The following is a 20,246-nucleotide window of genomic DNA, read 5'->3' on the forward strand; positions in this document are numbered from 1 at the left end:
TGTTGGGCCTCATGGAGTTGTGGCCTTCATTGTTTTTTTCTATGATATTGTTTAGCATTGCTTGTAGTGCTGGTTTGGTGTTCATGAAATTTCTCAGGTGTTCTTTGTTGTGGAAGTATGTAATTTCCCCATCGATTTTGAAAGATAATTTTGCAGGATACAACAGTCTAGGTTGGAAGTTATTTTCTTTCAGGGCTTGAGATACTTCACTCCAGGCTCTCCTTGATTTGAGGGTTTGTGTTGAGAAGTCTGCTGTGATTCTGATGGGCTTTCCTTTGTAGGTGATTTGTTTCTTTTCCCTAACTGCTTGTAGGATTTTGTTTTTCTGTTGGGTTTCTGGGATCTTGACTTTTATATGTCTAGATGTAGATTTTTTTTGATCATGGCTAGTTGGAGTTCTATATGCCTCACTTATCTGTATGTCCAATTCTTTACCTCTGTCTGGGAAGTTGTCTACTACTACTTCTGTGAACAGTGTTTTTGTGTCAGTTGTGCTTTCTCCTGTTTTTTCATGGACTCCTATCAGTCTTATGTTATTCTTCTTTGCATCGTCGAGCAGTTGTTGGATTGATTTCTCGTGGTCCCTTACTATTTTTAAGAAATTTCTATTTTCATGGTCTCTAACTGCAATCTTGTCTTCTATATCTGATATTCTATCTTCAGATTCCCTTAATCTCCTGTGGATACTTTCAGTGGAGTTTTTGATCTCCTGAATATCTGTTTGAATCTTTTTCATGGATTCCATTTCTTTTGTATGTTGGGCAATCATAGTTTCCATTTCCTTCTTCTGCTGGGTATTCATGGCTCCCAATATGTTTCTGAGCTCATCTATTTTTTTTATCTGTTTCTGTTCTAGATCCTCTAATCATGTCTTTCATTCTGCTCACCATCTCTGTAGATATCTGGGAGATTATTTCTGCTTTGAATTTTTCTAGAGCCTCATTCACCTGTTTTGCTACTTCCTGTGCTATCAGTTCAGGGTAACCAGGTGATTGGTTTTGGGACTTTTCCATTTCATTTCCCCCAGGACTTACCCTTGGTGGGGTGGAAGTCTGAGTTTGTGCCTTGCTTAAATGTCTTCTCAATTTTGTTTTTGGTACTGTCCTTGGTTTAACTCCTGGGTTGATAGTTTGAAATTGCTTATTTCTTTGTATTTCTTAATTCTTATTTCTAGTATCTTTGTTGCTTGTAATTGGAACCCTTATGGAATGATTGGTTCTCAGAGGTGTTTTCCAGATATAGCTGGTCTTTAAGTTTTGAGTCTCTAATGACTCTAAGGCTATCTCATTTTCTTTATACTAGGAAGGTTCATTGATGAGATCAGTAACAACACCTTAGCCCAAGTGATATAATCAGCAACACCATTGCATCAAGTACATCTTTGAAAATGACATTTTGTGGTAGTTACTAATCTATCACCTTTAGTTGTGTGAATTAAATCAAGATCAAGGACCAACCCAACATATAGTGAATAAACTCTTCACTATAACAACTTTACCCTTTGTGATGGGGAGTTAGAAGGGGTTGGGAAGGGAGGGACAGATGGGAAGAAGGATAGGGAAAGGTTAGCACTGTGGCCAGAGGACACAGGTGAGAAGGAAAAAGAGAATAATAGTAAAATAAAGAAGAACTCCAAATGAGGACCAAAACAGGGACAAAAAGGGAAGATGAACAATATGGGAGAGCAAGAGAGTGAGTGTAAGAGAGAGAGAAAGGAAAGAGAAAAGAAAGAAGAAAAGAAAAGAAAAAAAAGGAGAGAAAAACAAATATTTGCGAAAAGTAGGAAAAAAAATTAAAGAGGAGCAAAAGAATGGAAAAGAGAAAAAAAACCAAACTAATAATACTAATTTTGGGAATAAAAAAAACCAGTGAAGATGAAGGGCCTCTTTCAGGGTATGTCTCTGCTGTCACAATAGACAATGTGAGTAGCAGTGTGCAGCTATAAGTCAATGAGTCTCAGCAAGCTAGTCGCAGACCCATGAGATTCAGGCAGATTTCTGCCTGCAAGTCCCAAGTTGAGCTCCCTGTCCTCCTGTAGGGTTGAACTCTGCAGAGTTGTAGTGCAGGTTCCAGCTGCCCTTCCCCTGAAGATAGACCCGGTCCTGATGGGAGGTGAAGATGACTCTAACTTACCCAGTACGGTGGTCTGGTGGTCCAGTGTCCTCTGTGTCTTTGTAGTGTAGAGCCAGGTGGCTGTACAGAGAAGAGGCCAGAGGAGCGGGGTCGGTGGGGGGTGTCCAGTGGATTGCTGCCGGGGCGTGGGCTGATTTAGTGTGTTCCGCCCGACTCGTGTCCTCGGTAGGGCATCCACAGACCTGCCTGTCTGCAGCGGGCTGATTTGCCGTGTTCCGCCCAAGACCCTATGTCAAAACCAAACCATTTTTTTGCACCTGGATACTTAGTTTCACTGTTACTCTTCATTTATTAACCTGTTGTGAGATAAATTCTTAACAGTTTTAGTTAGGTCCTCTGCATGATTTAATCTTGGACAGTTTTATGGGGATGAGCTGGTATTTGTCATTATAGCACTCATTTTAAGTATGATTTGATTTAGAAACTTAAATGTGTCATCAGGATCTGCATCCTACATGTCTTCACTCTTATCTCTTTGTTGATTTCACTTGAAGTTTCACTGTGATGGATAGAGGGCTGCCAACATCTCTAACCTTGTATCCTTCAGGGCCAGGTGAGGGGGAGAGGCGCAGAGATCTCTTAATAGTTTAATACATTTTTGGGCCTTTCATTGTCTCTCATATTAATGTCATGATGAGGGAGATGGAATGTATTGATTTGCCTAGTCTAAATCATGTGGGCATCCCTGATGTTGGTTGGAAGTTGAGTTAACTGTACAAGACTGGTCTCCCCCTGCCCCTGCCCCTCTTTTCTGGCAGAATCTTGGTATCTAGCCCAGCTGGCCTTGAACTTGGGTCTTTCTGCCCTTTTGCTCTCGGCTAATATTTCAGATACTCAAGTTTTGCTCACATTCCACCCATCCATCACCAAATCAAAGCTGAGTAGGTTTTGATTTTTTGTGTTGGTGAATGTGTTTAAATTGTTTATAGACTGCTTTATAGGTAGTGTTTCAGAGATTTTAATCATGTTAATTCCAACTTAATAATTAAAATGTCCTCTTTAGTTTTGAGGATGGATGTTATTGGAGCATAATTCAGCTCTCTAAAGCCACTACCATCGAATGACATACAAAGATCATTTTATAACTATCAAAACATAGAGTAGAACATTTGAAAAAGTTTAAGGAGATTTCTATTTTAGAAAACTTTATAGACCGTTATCTTAAAGAGTATTTCCAAAGTCTGTGTAATTTTTAATTAATGAGTGTTTTACTTTCTTGATATTGAGTCAGTTTTTAACACATAAGTGATTTTAACTATCTATAGATGGATCATTTGAAGAGATGACCTTGAATTTAATTTTATTTAGTGAAAATCCAAAAAAATTTACGTTAGATGGCAGCCCATGAAATACCATAGAGTGAACCTTAGGCTCTAGAACAGTTGAAGCTGTGTGAGTCCTGAAGATTTCCTGTAGTTCAGCAGCACCATTGAGACTTAACCTCAGTTTCAGCTCTTAGGTCAGTTCTTAGATTGATGTGCTTTGTGTTCTCCCACCATCTGGAGAGTGGACATCAGATTCCGTTAAATGTTCCAGACCATTAAGGACCATTGTAAAGCCTAAGTCAAGCCAAGTTTTAAATTTTAGTGAAGTCCAACTTAGTAGCTTCTTTCGTGGATCAATTCATTTGGCATTGAATCTAAAAAGTCATTGCCAAACTCAAGGTCACCTAGATTTTCTCTTCTGTTATCTTCTAGGAATTTTACAGTTTTGCATTTTACATTGATGTCTGTAATATTTTTAGTTAATTTTTGTGAAAGATGTAAGATTTGTGTCGAGTCATTTTTATTTTGTGTATACCCAGTTCCAGTGCCATTTGTTGAAAGACTTTGTTCTGTGAATCGCCTTTGAGCCTTCATAAAAAAATAGTTGACTATATTTGTTTGGGTCTATTTCTAGACTCTCTATTCTGTTCCATTGATCTATTTGTCTCCTTTCACCAATAACATACTGTGTTGCTTACTGTCACTTTATAGCAGTATCAGGTCTCTGACTTTGTTCTTTCTTCATATTACATTGGCTAGTCTGAGTTTTTATTTAATTTACTCATCCATGTACTTAGAGTATCTGTGCTATCTTTTTGAGATCTTTGGTATCTTTCATCAATCAGAATTTTGTAATTTTTCTAGTATAAGCCTTGTACACATTTTGTTAGATTTATACCTAAATATTTGTGGCTGTGCTCAAGTAATTTTTTGAATTTAAGTATTATTTGCTCTTGGTCCACGTATGCATATTTATATGCCTAATAAATGTTTAGATGTAAAAAATTAAGGTGGGTGCAGTAATACATGGCTGTAATCCCAGCACTTGGGAGGCTGAGGCAGGAGGATTGCTAATTTGAGTCCTGCCTGGGCATTTAGCAAGACTCTGTCTCAAAATGAAAAATAAAAAGTACTGGGGATGTAGCTGAGTGTTTAGGCCCTGGGTTCAATCCCTAGCACTGCAAAAGAAAGACAAAAGATTGTTTAACTAGAAACAAAGAAATGAGTGACTCTTCCTACCTGTCAATGTTGGTTAGAGTTATGTGAACTACTTTGAAGCTGGACCCCTGAAATTGGCACTCTTTAAGGAGACTGCTATCTCTTCCCTACCTCAATATTCTTCCTTCCTTTTTTTTCTTCTGTCCTGCTTTGCTGTTTCTCATATTTACTGGCCAGTCTGTTCTCAATGTTTACTTACTTTTAAGCAAGTCAACTTTTTTTTTTGAGACAGGGTCTGGCTTTGTAGTTCAGTTCAGTTCAGGCTGGCCTTGAACTCACTGTATGTAGCTTAGGCTAGCCTCAAATTTGTGTTGATCCTCCTGCCACACCCTCCCAAGTCCTGGGTTTAAAGCGGTGTGCCAACATGCAAGGCTAAGCAACTCAGTGTTGAAAGCTTCTATGAAGAACAATAAACTAATGAACATTTTTGTCCTAGCAACTCATTTATTTTTAACTCTTAATTATAATTGGATGAAATAATTTTTAGTCATGTTTTATTATAGGTTAACATTTTTGAAAAAAATTAAAAAGTAGCTTTTTTGGTATAGGTGGAATGAATGTTATCAGGGAAGCCACAATATAGGACACAAAAAGGCTTACTTTTCACTAAGATCACATCAGTCACTTACCATAATTTATTTCCTTTTCTAGCTTATGGGAGCATCCAGTATTTTAATTAATTATGGTGTAATGAGAATACTTACCTAATGTTTTTGAAATGAGTAAAATAAGGAAAATTACACAGTCCATAGTCAGTGCTTTAAGTGTAATTGGTTAATTTGTGGGTGAGGATTTTTTTTTTGTAAGCAATCTTATAAAGTGCTCTGATGTTGTCAGTTGTTTTATCCACATCTGTGGATTATCTGTGGATTCACCTAGAGTTTGGGAATTGGAAGATACCGTGGAGATGGTTGCACTAACTTCCTATATAATGCAGAGATCTCTTTAGTAATATCCACGCATTCATTACATATTCAGCTGCCGTCCAAGTCCTATCTATTGCTTTGTCAGTTCTATTATGAGTGCATTTGTCATAAAATTCTCTTCAGTTGAAGGATAGGTCATTGCTCTGTCCTATGTAGCAAGAGAGGAGTATAAAGACCAAATTGTATATATTAAATTTATATAGTATGCTAGTAGAGATATATAAACACCTACACAGTATAAGTATAACCTTGCAACTTTGTTTCTTTCTCTTCTTCTTTTGAGATACCCTCTCTCATATATTAATTATTATATGTTTTTTGTTTGCATTTGGTTACCTAGAAATGTTGGGATAATGAAATGGATAATGACAATAAGTAGTACCTAACCCCATAGGGTTAAGAGGACTATGAGAATTAAATGATCACATGTATGAAGTATTTAACACAGTGTATGGTACATGCTAAGCATTTAATAGATGTTAACAGTACAGTGATAGTAATAGTGTATCATCAAGTTTTTTTCCTGATTAATAAGGAAAATAACTGTAAACAACTATGTATTCAAGGCAGAATTGACTGCATAGTAGAGACAGAAGCAAATTTTAAAAAATTTATTCTAATAAAGGAAACAAATAATTTTAGTTGGAGAATCAAGGAGGAATCTTCTCTCCTAAACTTAGATGTATGGATAGAATCTCCTTAAAGGAATAGAGAAGGATAGTATTGTAGCTTGAGGGGCAGCAGGAGCAAGTGTAGAGGAAGGGCAGTGCATGGTCTTTTTTATGAGTCTTAAGGAATTCAGACTTCAGAAGCTTTGAAAGCAGTGATGCGAAGTTTGAAAAGTTTTCAGGTCTTTGAAGAGAGGACCCACCTTGTAATCATAGAGCAAATTAAATGTGATTTTTATGTATTGATTAGTGGTTCTTGTCAGTTTAAAATTTTGACTGAAAGGGCTAATGAAAAGCATATGGCAAGAGAAAATGGTTGCAATCCAGGTTATGAAATAGAAACCACTGGCAGATTGTAGAAAAATTAATATTTCAGAATAAGCTCTAGGGAACTTGTATTTGGAGCTTTTATACTTAGAGGATTAAGCAAATTTATTAGACAATAACCTTCTCTCTCAACAAACCTTAGTCTCTAGTTTGGGAGAAAGTATTGGATTGGTATGTGGCATGGAAAAAAGAGCTGGGCTCTTCTGGCTACTGTACACGTAATTGCAGATGGATATACCTTAAGAAAATCAACTGGCTTTTAGCCTAAAAGGAGAGCTTTAAGAATATTTTAAAACTAGGCACTTGGTTTCTTTTTTTTTTTTTTTTATTAAATTCTTTTATTGGTATATTGTAGGTATACAATACAATTACATTTCTCATTGGGAATTGTACCTTTATATAATGCATCTTGGTTCTTATTTTTTCCCCATTCCTAGCCCTCCCTTCACGCCCTCCACTCTTCCCTATTTACAAAGACTTTATTTCCATTTCTCAGCATTTTTTCCTTTCCCTTCTTTCCTTTCCCCTGGCCCTCCCACTACCCCTACCCCTTTGGACCTTTTCTTCCTATTTTACATTATCCATTATTCATTCTAATCATTGGTACATTTTAGGTATACAATATAATGACATTCATCATTGGAAATTTGCACCTTTACATAGTCTCTCTTGGTTCTTATTTTTCACCCTTGCCCAGCCCTCCCTTCAACCCCTCCAGTCCTCCCTATTTACAAAGATTTTGTTTCTATTTTTCCATTTTCTCATATTAATCCCATTCCCTTCTATGCTTTCCCCTAGCCCTCCCACTTCCTTCCCCTACTTGGTTTCTATTTTAAAGTCTCTGAAGACAATTATCTGCCATGGGGAACTAGCTTGGGGTGATGGATTTGATGTGTCTAGACTTCAAATTTTACAACATTTTCTCTTTTTGATATGAATTTGGCTATCCATAGACATATCTTGTACTTTTGTTGATTTCTGCTGTTGCCTGTGGAGCTTTTGTATTTTTAACACTTGTGACTCCAAATACTCTAAGCATCCTGGTTGGAGAAATTATTAGGAAGGAGATGTGATTAGGAAATGGAGACTCATTGGCTGGTGGTGAAGTGAGAATTTAAGCTCATAATAGTAGAGTTGTTGGCTGGATGGAGTACAGTAAGTTCCTATTTTATTTTTTGGGTTTGGACTTTTTGCTGGATGTACAAATGATCTGGTATCTAGACTCAACCAGCAACAGGGATATGTGTTTGTAATTTGAATTTCTATTGGTATGAGATGGACTTTGCATGTCTACTGGAATCCTGCAGAAAAAAGCAAGTTACTAGGTGGTTTATGTTCTAGGGAATGCTAGTGTTCATTTGGAGGTGTATAGCTCTCCTGTAACATTTATACTTTTCAAATATATTTCATATCTTTACATTTCATACTTGGAACTACTCTGTAAATGAGGCAGGGCAGATATAATTCCTATTTAACAGAGGATGCTGAGGCATAAATAAAGAGACTGTTATGGTTGCTGGCTCAACAATAAATGACTGAGACAACCTATTGCATTTCAATTTTGAACTGTGATGTTCAGAACATTTTATAGGAGTAAAAAGCTGAATGCCCCTCTCTGTTATTTTTAGCGACGTCTTCGACATCTTCGGAATATAGCTGCTCGGAACATTGTTAATAGAAATGGACATCAGCTCCTTGATACCTACTTCACACTTCACTTGTGTAATGCTGAAAAGATATATAAAGGTAAGGGAATGTGAGAATTCACAGACTGTTACATCTCATTTTTATTCTTTGGTAACACAAGCAATTGTTACTACCTCCTACTGTTACTGCTTATTGGAAAGTTAAATAGGGTGTCTGAAAATCTCTCTTGAGCTATTGTGTCTATTAAAGAAACATAGCTAATGGATAGTTCTTTCAGGTACCTGGGCCTCCCATTGATAATTTGTCAATTTTTTTGTGAATAATAGTGGTTAATATTCTAAAGCTAGCATTTATGATTGATAATTTGAGTCTGGTATCTTGTACTAATTTTTCTTTTCTTTAAAATGTAATTATTTTCTTCAATATTATAGTAATATAGGGACCTAGTTTGTATCTTTTCATAACTTTAATTCCTTGTGTGTATGGGTCATTTTTCAGAAGAACAACATGGTTTCTTCTGATTCAGTTTCATACATTATACTATGGATCCTTTCATGAGTGATGATTTAAAGGATAGACTAAATTTGATTTAGAATCACAATCTTTGGAATGCATATTGGATGAAAGGCAAAGTATATAATCAGTTGACTTACATGGGATGATATAAGCAAGGAAGCATGGTAAATGATGGGAACATTGAATTAGAATTGAAAAGAACATTGACTGCCGGGGATTTAGCTCAGTGGTTTTGTCGTCTGCTGCGCAAGTGCAAGGACCTGAGTTTGATCCCTGGTACCAAAAAAAAAAAAAAGAAAAGTACATTGACAGTAGTTCTAGCTCAGCTATTTACCAGCTTTATGACTACTTACTAGCTAGTTACTAGCTCTGTGACTTTGGATAAAGTCATGGTTTTTTGAGCCTCACTTTGTAGAGATAGATTTCTTAGCAAACAGGGAAGATAGATTTTTATGAGGATCAACAGAAATAATATGATAGTGCTTGGTAGGATGTAAGTAAAGACCTGTGATTAAAGAACTGTAACATTATTTTAGAGGTATTGAGGACATATTTGAGTTTTGTCCTATGGCAGAGATGAAAAATTGAAGTGACATTTGTTTTTAGTTTTAAAATTATTAAAGCACCTTTATTAAAGCAGTGATTGTTTAATTATTTTATATTTATTTAATTTTTTTTGTATGTAGTGCTGGGAATCAAATCCAGGGCCTTGGATCTGTTAGGAAAAGTGCCTTACCACTGAGCCACATCCCCAGCCCTAAAGCAGTGGTTGTTTAACAACGTTAATGTTTTTAATTTTTGTTATCAATATATGCTGATACTGAAAAAGCAATCAAGAAGTGTATAGACTGGAAACCCCCCATAGTAAATACAATAGTTTAAAAATAATTGTATGAACAAAGAATCTGAAATTCTCCCATCTTCATGTAATTTTATTTCACTTATTTTTCACTCTAACCATTGCATAGTTTAAAACAATTATGCAAATCTGAATGATTAATGCCAACTACTATAACAGATGCTACAAATCTTTGTTTTGTTTTGTTTTGTTTTTTTGGTACTGGGAATCGAACTTGGGACCTTGTGCTTGCAAGGCAGGCACCGGAACCACTGAGCTAAATCCCCTGCCCCAGATGCCACAAATCTTATGACTTAACATAAACTTCTCACACTTAGTCTAGTGTAGATGTTCTTTATCAGGTACTACCTTGGAGATTCTCCTCTAAGTAGTGACTCAGGTTCTTTCTATTTTGGGATGGTGCTATATGGCCTCTGGGATGGCAAGAGAGGAGGGATTATTTGGAAGATTTTTAGGGGGAAATGGTCCATATCAGTTCTGTGACATTCCACTGGATGTAAATTTGTTGCGTTATCCTTTTTAGATGAAAAAGAGACTGAGAAATGTAATCTTCTTATGCATCCAGAAGGAAAATATAACAGTTTGGTCACTATATGGTATAAGGGCAAAAGTGATTTTGTAGTCCTTAATAACTTTGAGTCTGTTGCTCACTAATTGGTTATATCACTAACAGGATATGACAGTACTGGACTATTTTAAATTTTTAATGTGTTTCTCTATAATGAGTCTTTGATTTTCTTAATCAAACTGTGTCCTTGCTGCATTGTTACCTCTATTAGTAGTAAATAGTACTTGGCATATTTTAGTAATTTGAAAAATGATAACAGTTACAAAAGCTGTAATGTTAGTTGTTAATATCTTCTAAAAAGAGAATAGTTATATGACTGGTTGATGATCATAAAGTAAAGTGAAAGCAAAGTAACTTTTTAAAAATTTTTGTCTCATCTGACTCAACTTACATCTTAGAAGTTATTATAGACAGTTTCTTGAAGTTGGTTCAATGAAATGATCCTTAACACAGTTAGGGAAGAGGTAGTGACAGACCACAGAATTCCAGGATCTGGTAGTGGTATTCACTCACTCACTCACTCATTCACTTATTCACTCACTCAGAAGCCTCTTGGGTAGGTCACTTAGCCCCTCTTGTGATCTTTGATTAATTTGTCATTAACATGGGAGAACTGATAATTTTTCAGACTTCCTTCTGCTCTGAAATATCATGGAATAAAATCTATTCATGAATTTTGTTGGGCTCTAACTTTTAACTATCATAGGAAAGACTGGGAAGACTTTCTCTTAGTATTTTAGCTGAATCTAAAGCAAATCTCAAGAGAGTATGTGTGAAATTGTTGGTGCTCTTAGGAAATTGTCTACATTTAAGGTAGTTCACATGAAATATCAGTTATTAGATCCCCAGAGAACAATGAATGTGTTAAGGAACAGGGATCTAGGTTCTAGTTCTGGTTCCCTCTTGAACTTGGAATTTTTGTAAAATCACCCCTCCCTCCCTCCTTTCCTTCCTCCCTTCTCTCCTACCCACTTCCCCCCTTCCCTTCATTTCCCTTCCTTCCTTTCTTCTGGGCTAGGGATCTATCTCAGGACCTTGCATGCTAGAATAGCACTCTCCTACTGAGCCATATCCTCAACCCCATATCCTCTCCTGTTATACCAACCAGCTTGAATATCTCAGAGTAAGAACTCTATATGATTCAATTTGTTGATTTCCTAAATCTCATATTTAAATATCATTTACTGACCCTTCCTCTGAACTCACATTCCTACATCCAGTTGCCTAGTCCCAATCCCCCTTTGAGTCTAGTAGGTAATTTAAAGTATATATTTTCAAAACTGAGTTTCTGATGCTCTAGCTCTGACCCAGGGCCTGTGTTCTTTGATTAGAAAATTACAGCTCCGTTTCTTTGGACAAAAACCTTGAAATCATCCTAGATTGTCTTCTTTCTTTTGTATTCCATGTCCAGTCTTTCAGTAAATACTTTTGGCTATTGTAAAAATATATTCATAATCTGGTCAAACCACTATTATTGTTTGCCTGGATCTAACAGGTTTGTCTACCCATACCCTCCCCACAATCTGCCCCCAGTCTGTTCTCAAACAAGATCTATTAAAATGAAAGTTATTCCTGACCTCAGAACCCTCCATTGGCTTTCCCTCTCATTGAGGGTGAAAGCCAAAATCCTGACAATTTCCCAGAAGTCTGATAAGCTGCCTCTGCTGCCTCTTAGTACTATCTTTTATTCCTCTTCCACTTTTCTCTATTTTAGTCACACTGACATAGCTGTTTCATGAATATGTCAAGTTTTATTAACTTGAAGGCCTCAGACCTTGCTGTTTCTATGACCTGGAGCACTTTCTTCCAGATACCACACCACTAGCTCTTCCACCTTCTTGCAGGTCTTTATTCCAGGTTTTTCTCAAAGAAACTCGCTTTGATCACAGACTAATCCTTTTACAAATTGTGACCATTCTCCTCCTTTCTTCTGTGCTTTATTTTTCTTTGCAGCACTTAAAATTACCCGATGTACTATATATGTTTAGTTATTTGGTTAATATATGTTTCTTCTCACTAGAATGTAAGCTGTATGCAGGCGTAAAATTTTAGGTCAGGCCAGGGATTTAGCTCAGTGGTTCCGCTGCCTGCCTCACAAATGCAAGGACCCAAGTTTGATCCCTGGTACCAAAAACTAAGTTAAAAAAATTTTTTGTTTTGGGTCAGTTTTGGTTACTGCTATATTCCTAATACCTGTAACAATGCTTAGGATATACAAATTCGTCATACATTTTTATTTTTAATGTAAAATTTTGAATAGATAATGCAATAGGGTTAAAAAGTACATATGTTTAAATATATTTAAACTAAAGCCCCCCCATCCTAGCTTTCCACTCCACCCTGTTAACCACATTACTCATTTCTTGTTCATCTTTCTTGAAATTTTTTTATGTGAATATAAGTAAAAATAGGAATCTTTCTTTCTCTTCCTTTTTTACAAAGATGCCAAATAAATACATATAATGTTTCTGTACCATGAATTTTCTGCTCAATATGACTTAGAAGTTTGAACAAATATTATCAAATATATATTTTATTGAATAGTAATCAATAAAATTATGGTGTCACAAGCTTGGAATTTGTAAATATCAATGGTAAAAACATTGGCTAATTTAAGTAGATCAAAAGGAGACCATCTATGAACCTTTCATTAGATGGAGTGTGAAAACAGGACAGTTCATATCCCTTAAACTCTATTGTGTGTGTGTGTGTGTGTGTGTGTGTGTGTGTGTGTATGTGTGTGTGGTAATGGGGATGGATCCCAGGGCCTTGTGTGTGCTAAGCAAATGCTGCACCACTGAGCTACACCTCAGCCCACATACTGTAAAGTCTTTAGAGCACTGTTACACCGGCACATGTTTTATGAATTACCCAACCATTTGTTGATGTGTAATTAGGGCTTGCAAAATTTATCCTAACATGAGGGCAACAAAATATTAAGACAGTTGCTAACAGTGCAACTTTGGCTCCTAATATGAACTTCATTAAAAAGGTTAAAAAATAAAATACTTTTTTTTTGTGAAAATGAAATAGAGCTGTTCCAAAACAGAAAGCACATGTGCGCACGCACACATACATAGATTCTGAAAACCCAGAATCCTAGATCACTGCCACACATTGATGCATGTCATCAGCATCCAGACAGTGTAAAGATGACACTGTGATACTTTACTCACAGGAAAACTAGACTTAGTTAGATGATTGCAGGCTTGGACAGATCGAGCAGTGTACACATGTTGGAAATGTTAGACTAAAAACTCAGTCTCCTTGGTTTTTTTCAGCTAAGTTCAATGCTCACATATATTCCTTTGAAAACACCAGAACTTGGACTTGTCATCTTCAAAAACATCCTGATGTGTTTTGTCACTAGCCCCAGAGGGGAACAGACCTGGTTGGTGGGCTCCACACTGTTGTTCCAGGCTTGTATACTCAAGTACAGTTCAGTGGGTTTATTTTGTTTTTATTTTCTGTGAAACAAATTTGTCATGTAGTGGGATCCTTCAAGCCACAAAACCACCAAACACTTGGGGTTGATATTATTCAGACATGTACAGTCAAATGTACCCTCAGATAAGAGTGCACACGATTTAACAAGGTCATGTCAAATTTAAGATTTGACTTAATCACTGAATACTGTTTCTTAAGTTGTCATAAAAGTTGAAGAAATCAAGAAGGGACTGGAAAAAATAGTAGGTTAAAAGCTTGTGACCTTAGAGAAGATTCTATCAGCTGACATCCAACTATTGCCACAATTTGGTCAATAGTTTCACTACTAGGAGCTTAAAGTACATTAAAAAATTCAAAAATTACATTCCTAGATTTCAAGACAGTTTGTAATCTATCTGTCAACTTCTAATCTCCTAAATAGAAATCTTTTACTCTGGACGATTTCTTTTAGAAATCTGTAGAATGTTTCACTTAGGAAAAAAGGTCCTGTGAGAATTAAGAAACTTAGGCCCAGCCTCTAGTTTGTAACCTGGCAGTAGATGTGCTTCACGAAAACTGGCTTTGGCCCTGCGGCTGGTGCTGTTGTTGCAAAGAAATTGTTGGAGCTGACAGCTTAGGAATGAATCTGCTCTAAGCTTCTAAGCCCACTTGGTCAGAATCCTTGGATGATCCTGTGGAACCCTTCCTCCTAGCCCTGTGGTTTGGAACCAGTGGCTTTGGGACTATAAGAAGATGGACAAAGATTCCAGTGGCTGCTGGATTTATCCTTGATGACATCAGGCAGTGCCAGCTTCTCAGATGATGAGTCATTGGTAAGGCAGAAGCCAGCCTCCTCCCAGGCCTCCCACACCATTCCTAAACAGAGATCCTCCTTCAGGTTCATAAAGAGGAAGAAGTTTGATAATGAGCTGGTAGGGTGCAGTTGGGCAAAGTCTTCTACCTGAGCAAAGGGCCAGCAGGGTGGAACTAGAGCACTGTTCAGGGGGTGAACTGTCCTCCAATGAGAAGAGAAAGATTCCAAGGCCCCAGCATTCTTGTGCCTCTCTGCTCTGCTCCATCCCCAGGACTCAGAGTGTATGGAAAAGAGCAAACAGCCACTTCAGGTGACCAAGGGTTTGGGCTGCTGGAAGCATGCACGACTTCCTACTGTATTCATCAGTGCCGTGTTGGAGATCAGTGACCTGAAATTGTCCACTTGGGTGTGAAGTTCAGCTGTCACTTTACTCTTTGAGAAGTCCAGCAGTGCTGGTGTGCTGTGCTGTATAACCCACTCATGTCCAGGGTAGCCTGCCAGGCCATGAGGCAGCTGTACCCAGAGGTCATTGCAGCCATCCAGAACAAGATCCTGTTTAGTAACTCTGAAGACCAGATTCTGAGCAGAGTGGGATTGACCAGCCAGCCCTCCTTACAGACTTTCCAGGGCTTGCTGCACAGACACTCAATGCCTTCTACCTGGCCACTGCTGCCAAGGCACTGTAGGCCCACTGGCAGGTCATGAAGCAGTATTATTTTCTAAAAGAACAGTGTAGCTGCTGCCCAAGGTGGCGTAAGTGCTGAACTTCTCCAATGTAGAGGACCTGACTAATGATGGTAAGCTCAAAGATATATGAGATGAAGTTCTGGAGCATGAGCTGACAGTGGCTAATTGGCACAAGAGGTGAGAGGCAGAAATCCAGTCACTGTAATAGGAAAACTGCATAAGTCGCAGATGCTAGTAGCATTATAGGCATGAGCTCTCCAGACGCTGGCAGTGCTGTAGGACCACATGGTGGCAGTACCTGATGTGCTCATGTGAGATCACCCTGGGCAGGGCAACAAAGGATAACCAGATTTATGTAGACTTGCCTTGGGAGGGTCCAGCCTGGAAGATCTAGAAGCATGGTGTCATCAAGCTGAAGAACAGTAGTGATTTATTTCATTGCCATTGAGAGCCAATGGCTCATCTCTATCAGTGGACATCTTATGGTGTGTGGCTCAAGTGGAACCTCAGGAACGACTCTGTGGTGGAGATTGCCAACCTGCAATTTGTGTTCCTCATCAAGTAGGACCTCATTGCCCTCAGCTGGGCCAAGGCTGCCAGATCACATTACAGTGAGGAGTGAGAGCAGAAACCCTGGGCTTTCTCTACCCTTGGTTCCCCTGGGAATTCAAACCTCTGGTGAAACCTTTTGCTTAGACCCAGCTGCCACCCCACTGATTTGAGCCTTTAGGGAAGGATAGGGCTGCTGTTGGGAAGCCAGGAGAGGCTGAGACCCTTGTGTTTTCCTAGAGCCAGAGCCCCTACCTCTCCCCTCTGCAGACCACCTCCCTCTCCTCCCCCAGATCACTCCTGTGACTCCAGCAGATTAGTTGTTAGACTTCTAAATTATTTTTCTTTTGTAAATAAAAAGTACTGTGCTAAAAAAGAAATTAAGAAAACTTTTCACAGTCTATTTCTTTAAACCAAAGTCAGGAGCCAACACCGTGCCCCTTATTGAACATTTATTTCTAAAAGTTTGGGTCTCTAGTCATCTGTCATCTCCAGCTACCACAGCATGCCAGATGGCACAGGGCAGGACTTGTCTCGATGGTCAGCAACACATGCAGAGGTGTGATTCAGGAAGAGGCAGAATCGATCTGCATCATTGTAAACAGAATGAAAACAGCTATATCCTTCATTGAATGCTTATGTATTTATAGTTTTGCATCTGCTATGTCATTACATATTCTTTTCTTCTCTTTTCTCTCGTAACTTCCTCAGTCATCATGTTCAAAGTCTTGCACATACATATAATTACAACAGTCATATGAGATTGCACAGCAGCAGTGCTGAGAACATATAGCAATGAACATCCCCCTGGAGTAAAAAAATTGTTATTTTGAAAACAATATCCAGGTCATAGCAGCACTTCACTGATAGATTCAGCACAGTGGGCTAAAACCATGTGGTTGTCTTCAGGATGCTGAGGGGGAAGGTAGAAGCTGATGCGGAATGCAGACAGTATGGTGCCCTGAAGGCCCACCCTCACAATTGCTGCCTACCCTATTTTCCTGTATTAGTTTATATGGACTTTCTCTAATATTTTTCTTTGTAGCTTTACATTGAATAGGTATACTATAATTTATTTAATTTGTTCCTATTGGTGGGTGTATAAGTTGTACCAGTCTTTTGCTGTACATATAGCATTGCATTGAATAACTTCACAAGTACATTATTTTGTATGTGTGCTAGTATATCTCCAGAGTAAATGCCAGGAAGTGGAATCATTGTGACAAAGTGAGTCTGTATTTTGTTTTGGTAGATATTGCAAATTTGTCCTCCATCGAATTGTTTTGTTCTTGTTTTTTCTGGTCTCACGCATTTTATTTATTTTTTAGGTTTATTAGTACATGTTTGCTGTACATGATGATAGCTTTCATCATGGAATTGGTACATATGCACAGCATGTCTCAATTCTTTTTACTTCCCCTTGCCCTCCCTTCACTCTCCTTTCATGTCTAGTTCCCTTTCACATTTGCAGAGGATGTATCTCCCTATTTTGTGTCATCTGTCTTTTATTTTGCTCTTTATTTATATTTTGGATTTCCAAAACAAACCACGTGCTGTTTAAGCTTGTTTGATTTATTTCACTTAACATTATCCTCTATAAAGGTCCATCCATTTTCCTATAAATAACTCAAATTTATCCATTATGGCAGGGTTATTATATATAAATACCACACTTTCTTTATCTATTTATCTGTCGATGGACATATAGGTTGCTTCCAAGATTTAGCTATTAGGAGTTTTGCTGCTATAAACATGGGTATGGGGAGTTATTTTATGTATGAGAGCATTTTCCCCCCACAGCCTCACCATTAGACTGCAAACTTGAATTTTTGTCAGTCTGATAAGTGAAAAATAGTTTTTGCAGTATAGTTTAAGTTTGTATTTCTCTTCTTATGAGTGAGGTTGAGGCACTAACAAAACGCTTGTTGAATGAATGGAATGTAACCTAACAGTCAGAACTTGTCATTGGATTATGTTCTGTAGTTTCTTGATTACTTTGTTTCTTTAGGTACTACCATAGATACTTAGGGAGGGATTTGAGTCCACTAATCTCCTTCATGTAGAACTAAGTCTTGGGTAACTGTTTGAAAATCTGCTTGCAAAATGATGTTGCTCAATTTGAATGAGTAAAAATTAATAATGTTTTATTAATAAAATTATAGTTTATAAGGTGTTTTAAATTCAGTTTTTCACTTGAGCCTCCTAACAACCTTGTTATTTTCTGGAAATGATTTTCCTTTGAAAGATGAAGAATCTATGACCTAAAAAATTTAATTGGTCTGTGTAGGGTCACAAAGCTTATGTGTAGTGGATTGGGGACTGGAACTAAGCTTTTGTTAAATCACTACTCAGGTTTTGCACAATGATGGTAATTTTATTAACAGTATTTTTTTTTTCCAGTACTGGGAATCAAACTCAGGACCTTGTGCTTGCCAGGCAGGCATGGCTTACTTCATTCCCAGCTCTTTTTATTTTTAAGACAGGGTTTTGCTAAGCAAGGCTAGCCTTGATCTTGCAGTCCTCTAGCCTCAGCCTCCTGAGTAGCTGGGGTTAATAGGTGGACACAACAGTGCTAGGGTTAGGATATACATTTTTAAAAGATTATTTGTTTATAGCATTATTTGAAATATCAAAAAATTAACAGTAACCTAAACACTCATCAGGAGATTCCTTTTAAAAAGATTATAATTATCCTTTTCTTTTTAAAAACATTTTTATGATAGAAAAAATAGAAAACTGTGAATTAATGTCAGTAGCCTAATCATATCACTTAAACATGGTTAGTATACTTATAAAAATTGAGATCTTAGGGCCGGGGATTTAGCTCAGTGGTTCTGCCACCTGCCTTGCAAGTGCAAGGACCCAAATTCAATCCCTGGTACAAAAAAAAAAAGAAAAAAAAAATTGAGATCTTGTTGTAAGTCCTCTCTCAATCTATTTTAAAAAATTTAATATTGTGATTATTTCTCACAAAATATAGTAATTATCTTTAATTTCATTATTTTTAAACTTATGTCTAAGCATAATCAAATTGTTTATTCATTAAAAAAATTATTGTCTGCCCTGTACCAAGATTGGTTTTAGGTGCTGAGGAGGTAGTTGTACAGATCAAACATTGCTGCCCTCATTACAATTATGGGCAAAATGTCTGAAACATAAATTTCAATATATTAGAATGAGGTGTTACAGTTGTCTCTGTGTTGCCTCAGATAACCTCAAGAACTGGTGGTGTGTACATGACACTTAGGAAATTGCCCCATAACATCATAAGGATATGAGGGTCTAGAGCAGCATGATGGTAACTTGGGCAGAGATAGCAGAGGGAGTGTTGGAGAGTTGTTGATAATATCTGTCAGGTCCTCTGATATGTTTCTATTTTGGATTTGGGTTTTATAAATTTATCAACATACATGAAGGTTTGTAGAATCATGACATTTTAATGCTTATAGAGGAACTCCTGTTATTACTCTAATTCTGTAGATTGTCTAGTGAAGAAATAAGCCTAAGGAAAATAGAGATAGAATGTTAGTGACAGAGGTGGAAGTTGAGCTTACTTGGTTGCCAGGTCAGTATTTCTTACACAAGACTGTAGTGGGTAAACACTAAAGATGTTTGAACAGATTGAAGCAGATGATCTCATCTACAAGTGGGGAAGAAAGAACAAAGTTTGAGTTGTTTAGGGCTTAAATTAGAGTCTGTAGCAAAAGGAGCCATTTAGGTAATAGTTACTAAATTAAATCTGAAAAGGTTTTAACTTTCTTTACAGATTTTTTTCCCCTTTAAAATAAAACACTTTCAAGCTGAGGTTATAGCTCATTGATAGAGCACTTTAATTCCAGTACCACAAAGTAAAACAAAACAAAAGTAGAACATTCTTATTATCTATTTTTATTTATTTTTTTATAGATAAAGATTGCAGAAAATAGAGCCCTTGAAAATATTTTAATGTTTTACTAGAATATGTGCTTAAAAATCTACAGGATTAAGCATTAATGAGTTTATTTTCTTTCATATCACTTATTGTTCTTTTTCTTCTTTTCCAGAATTTTATAGAAGTGAAGTGGTTAAGAATTCTTTGGTAAGTTTGCTTTCTGAGAGGTACATATCATTAAGCATATAACCCCTATTACAGAAAATACAAAGTTATAAAGTAAGTTGAGGTTTGACGTATGATGATATTTTGGCATATCTTCTCAGTTATTGTTAAATCATCATTGACTTGTTCATTCGTTTGTCTTGGGCTTAGAACATGCCTGGCACATAGTAGGTACTTGATAAATATGTACTGAATGAACATTTTTTTCTGTTGAAAACTTTAAGTCTGTTAAAACTTCAAATTCTATTTTTGTCACTTCCATATACTATAAAAAGGGTTTTTACTTTTTGAGTTGTCAAACATGATAAATATTTAGAAATAGTTCTTAAGAATATTTTGTCTAGGGCCTTTGTAGATGGTATGTTGTTTCTTGGCAATGGTTGCTTATTTAGAAAGTTGGAAGTGTCCTATTTTGATGATGGCACTCTGGATGTTTGTGTAAATGGCTCCATTAGGCTGTGTTGAGAAAAAGAGCTTTTTAATAGATAGTGAAAATATCTTGTCAGTGCTCTAAGATCATGGCAGATTAGGCCCTTGTCTACTTTCT

At 37.1% G+C, this 20,246-nt stretch overlaps 1 protein-coding gene and 1 pseudogene across 9 annotated transcripts in view; both read left to right on the plus strand.

The window, feature by feature from the left end:
- Positions 1-20,246, plus strand: part of Uvrag (UV radiation resistance associated) — a 360,643-nt gene that overhangs the window by 48,310 nt on the left and 292,087 nt on the right. For 5 of the 8 annotated variants that reach the window (XM_087211958.1, XM_087211956.1, XM_087211960.1 and 2 more), the window contains exons 2-3: positions 8,166-8,283; positions 19,647-19,681. In XM_087211958.1, coding sequence (XP_087068084.1) covers positions 8,166-8,283; positions 19,647-19,681 — 153 coding nt within the window. Of the gene's footprint in view, positions 1-8,165; positions 8,284-14,367; positions 14,387-19,646; positions 19,682-20,246 lie in introns of those variants that run through there. The other 3 variants (XM_087211961.1, XM_087211963.1, XM_087211962.1) reach the window with 2 other exon arrangements.
- On the plus strand, positions 14,376-19,593 carry LOC106010949 (microspherule protein 1-like; annotated as a pseudogene). The gene is made up of 2 exons (XR_015451494.1): positions 14,376-15,255; positions 15,301-19,593. The product of XR_015451494.1 is annotated as a microspherule protein 1-like (transcript).

This window comes from Heterocephalus glaber, unplaced genomic scaffold (genome assembly GCF_053883595.1).
Source record: "Heterocephalus glaber isolate CG9 unplaced genomic scaffold, H.glaber_assembly_v1.0 deba00001428, whole genome shotgun sequence".
NCBI classification, from domain to species: Eukaryota; Metazoa; Chordata; class Mammalia; order Rodentia; family Bathyergidae; genus Heterocephalus; species Heterocephalus glaber.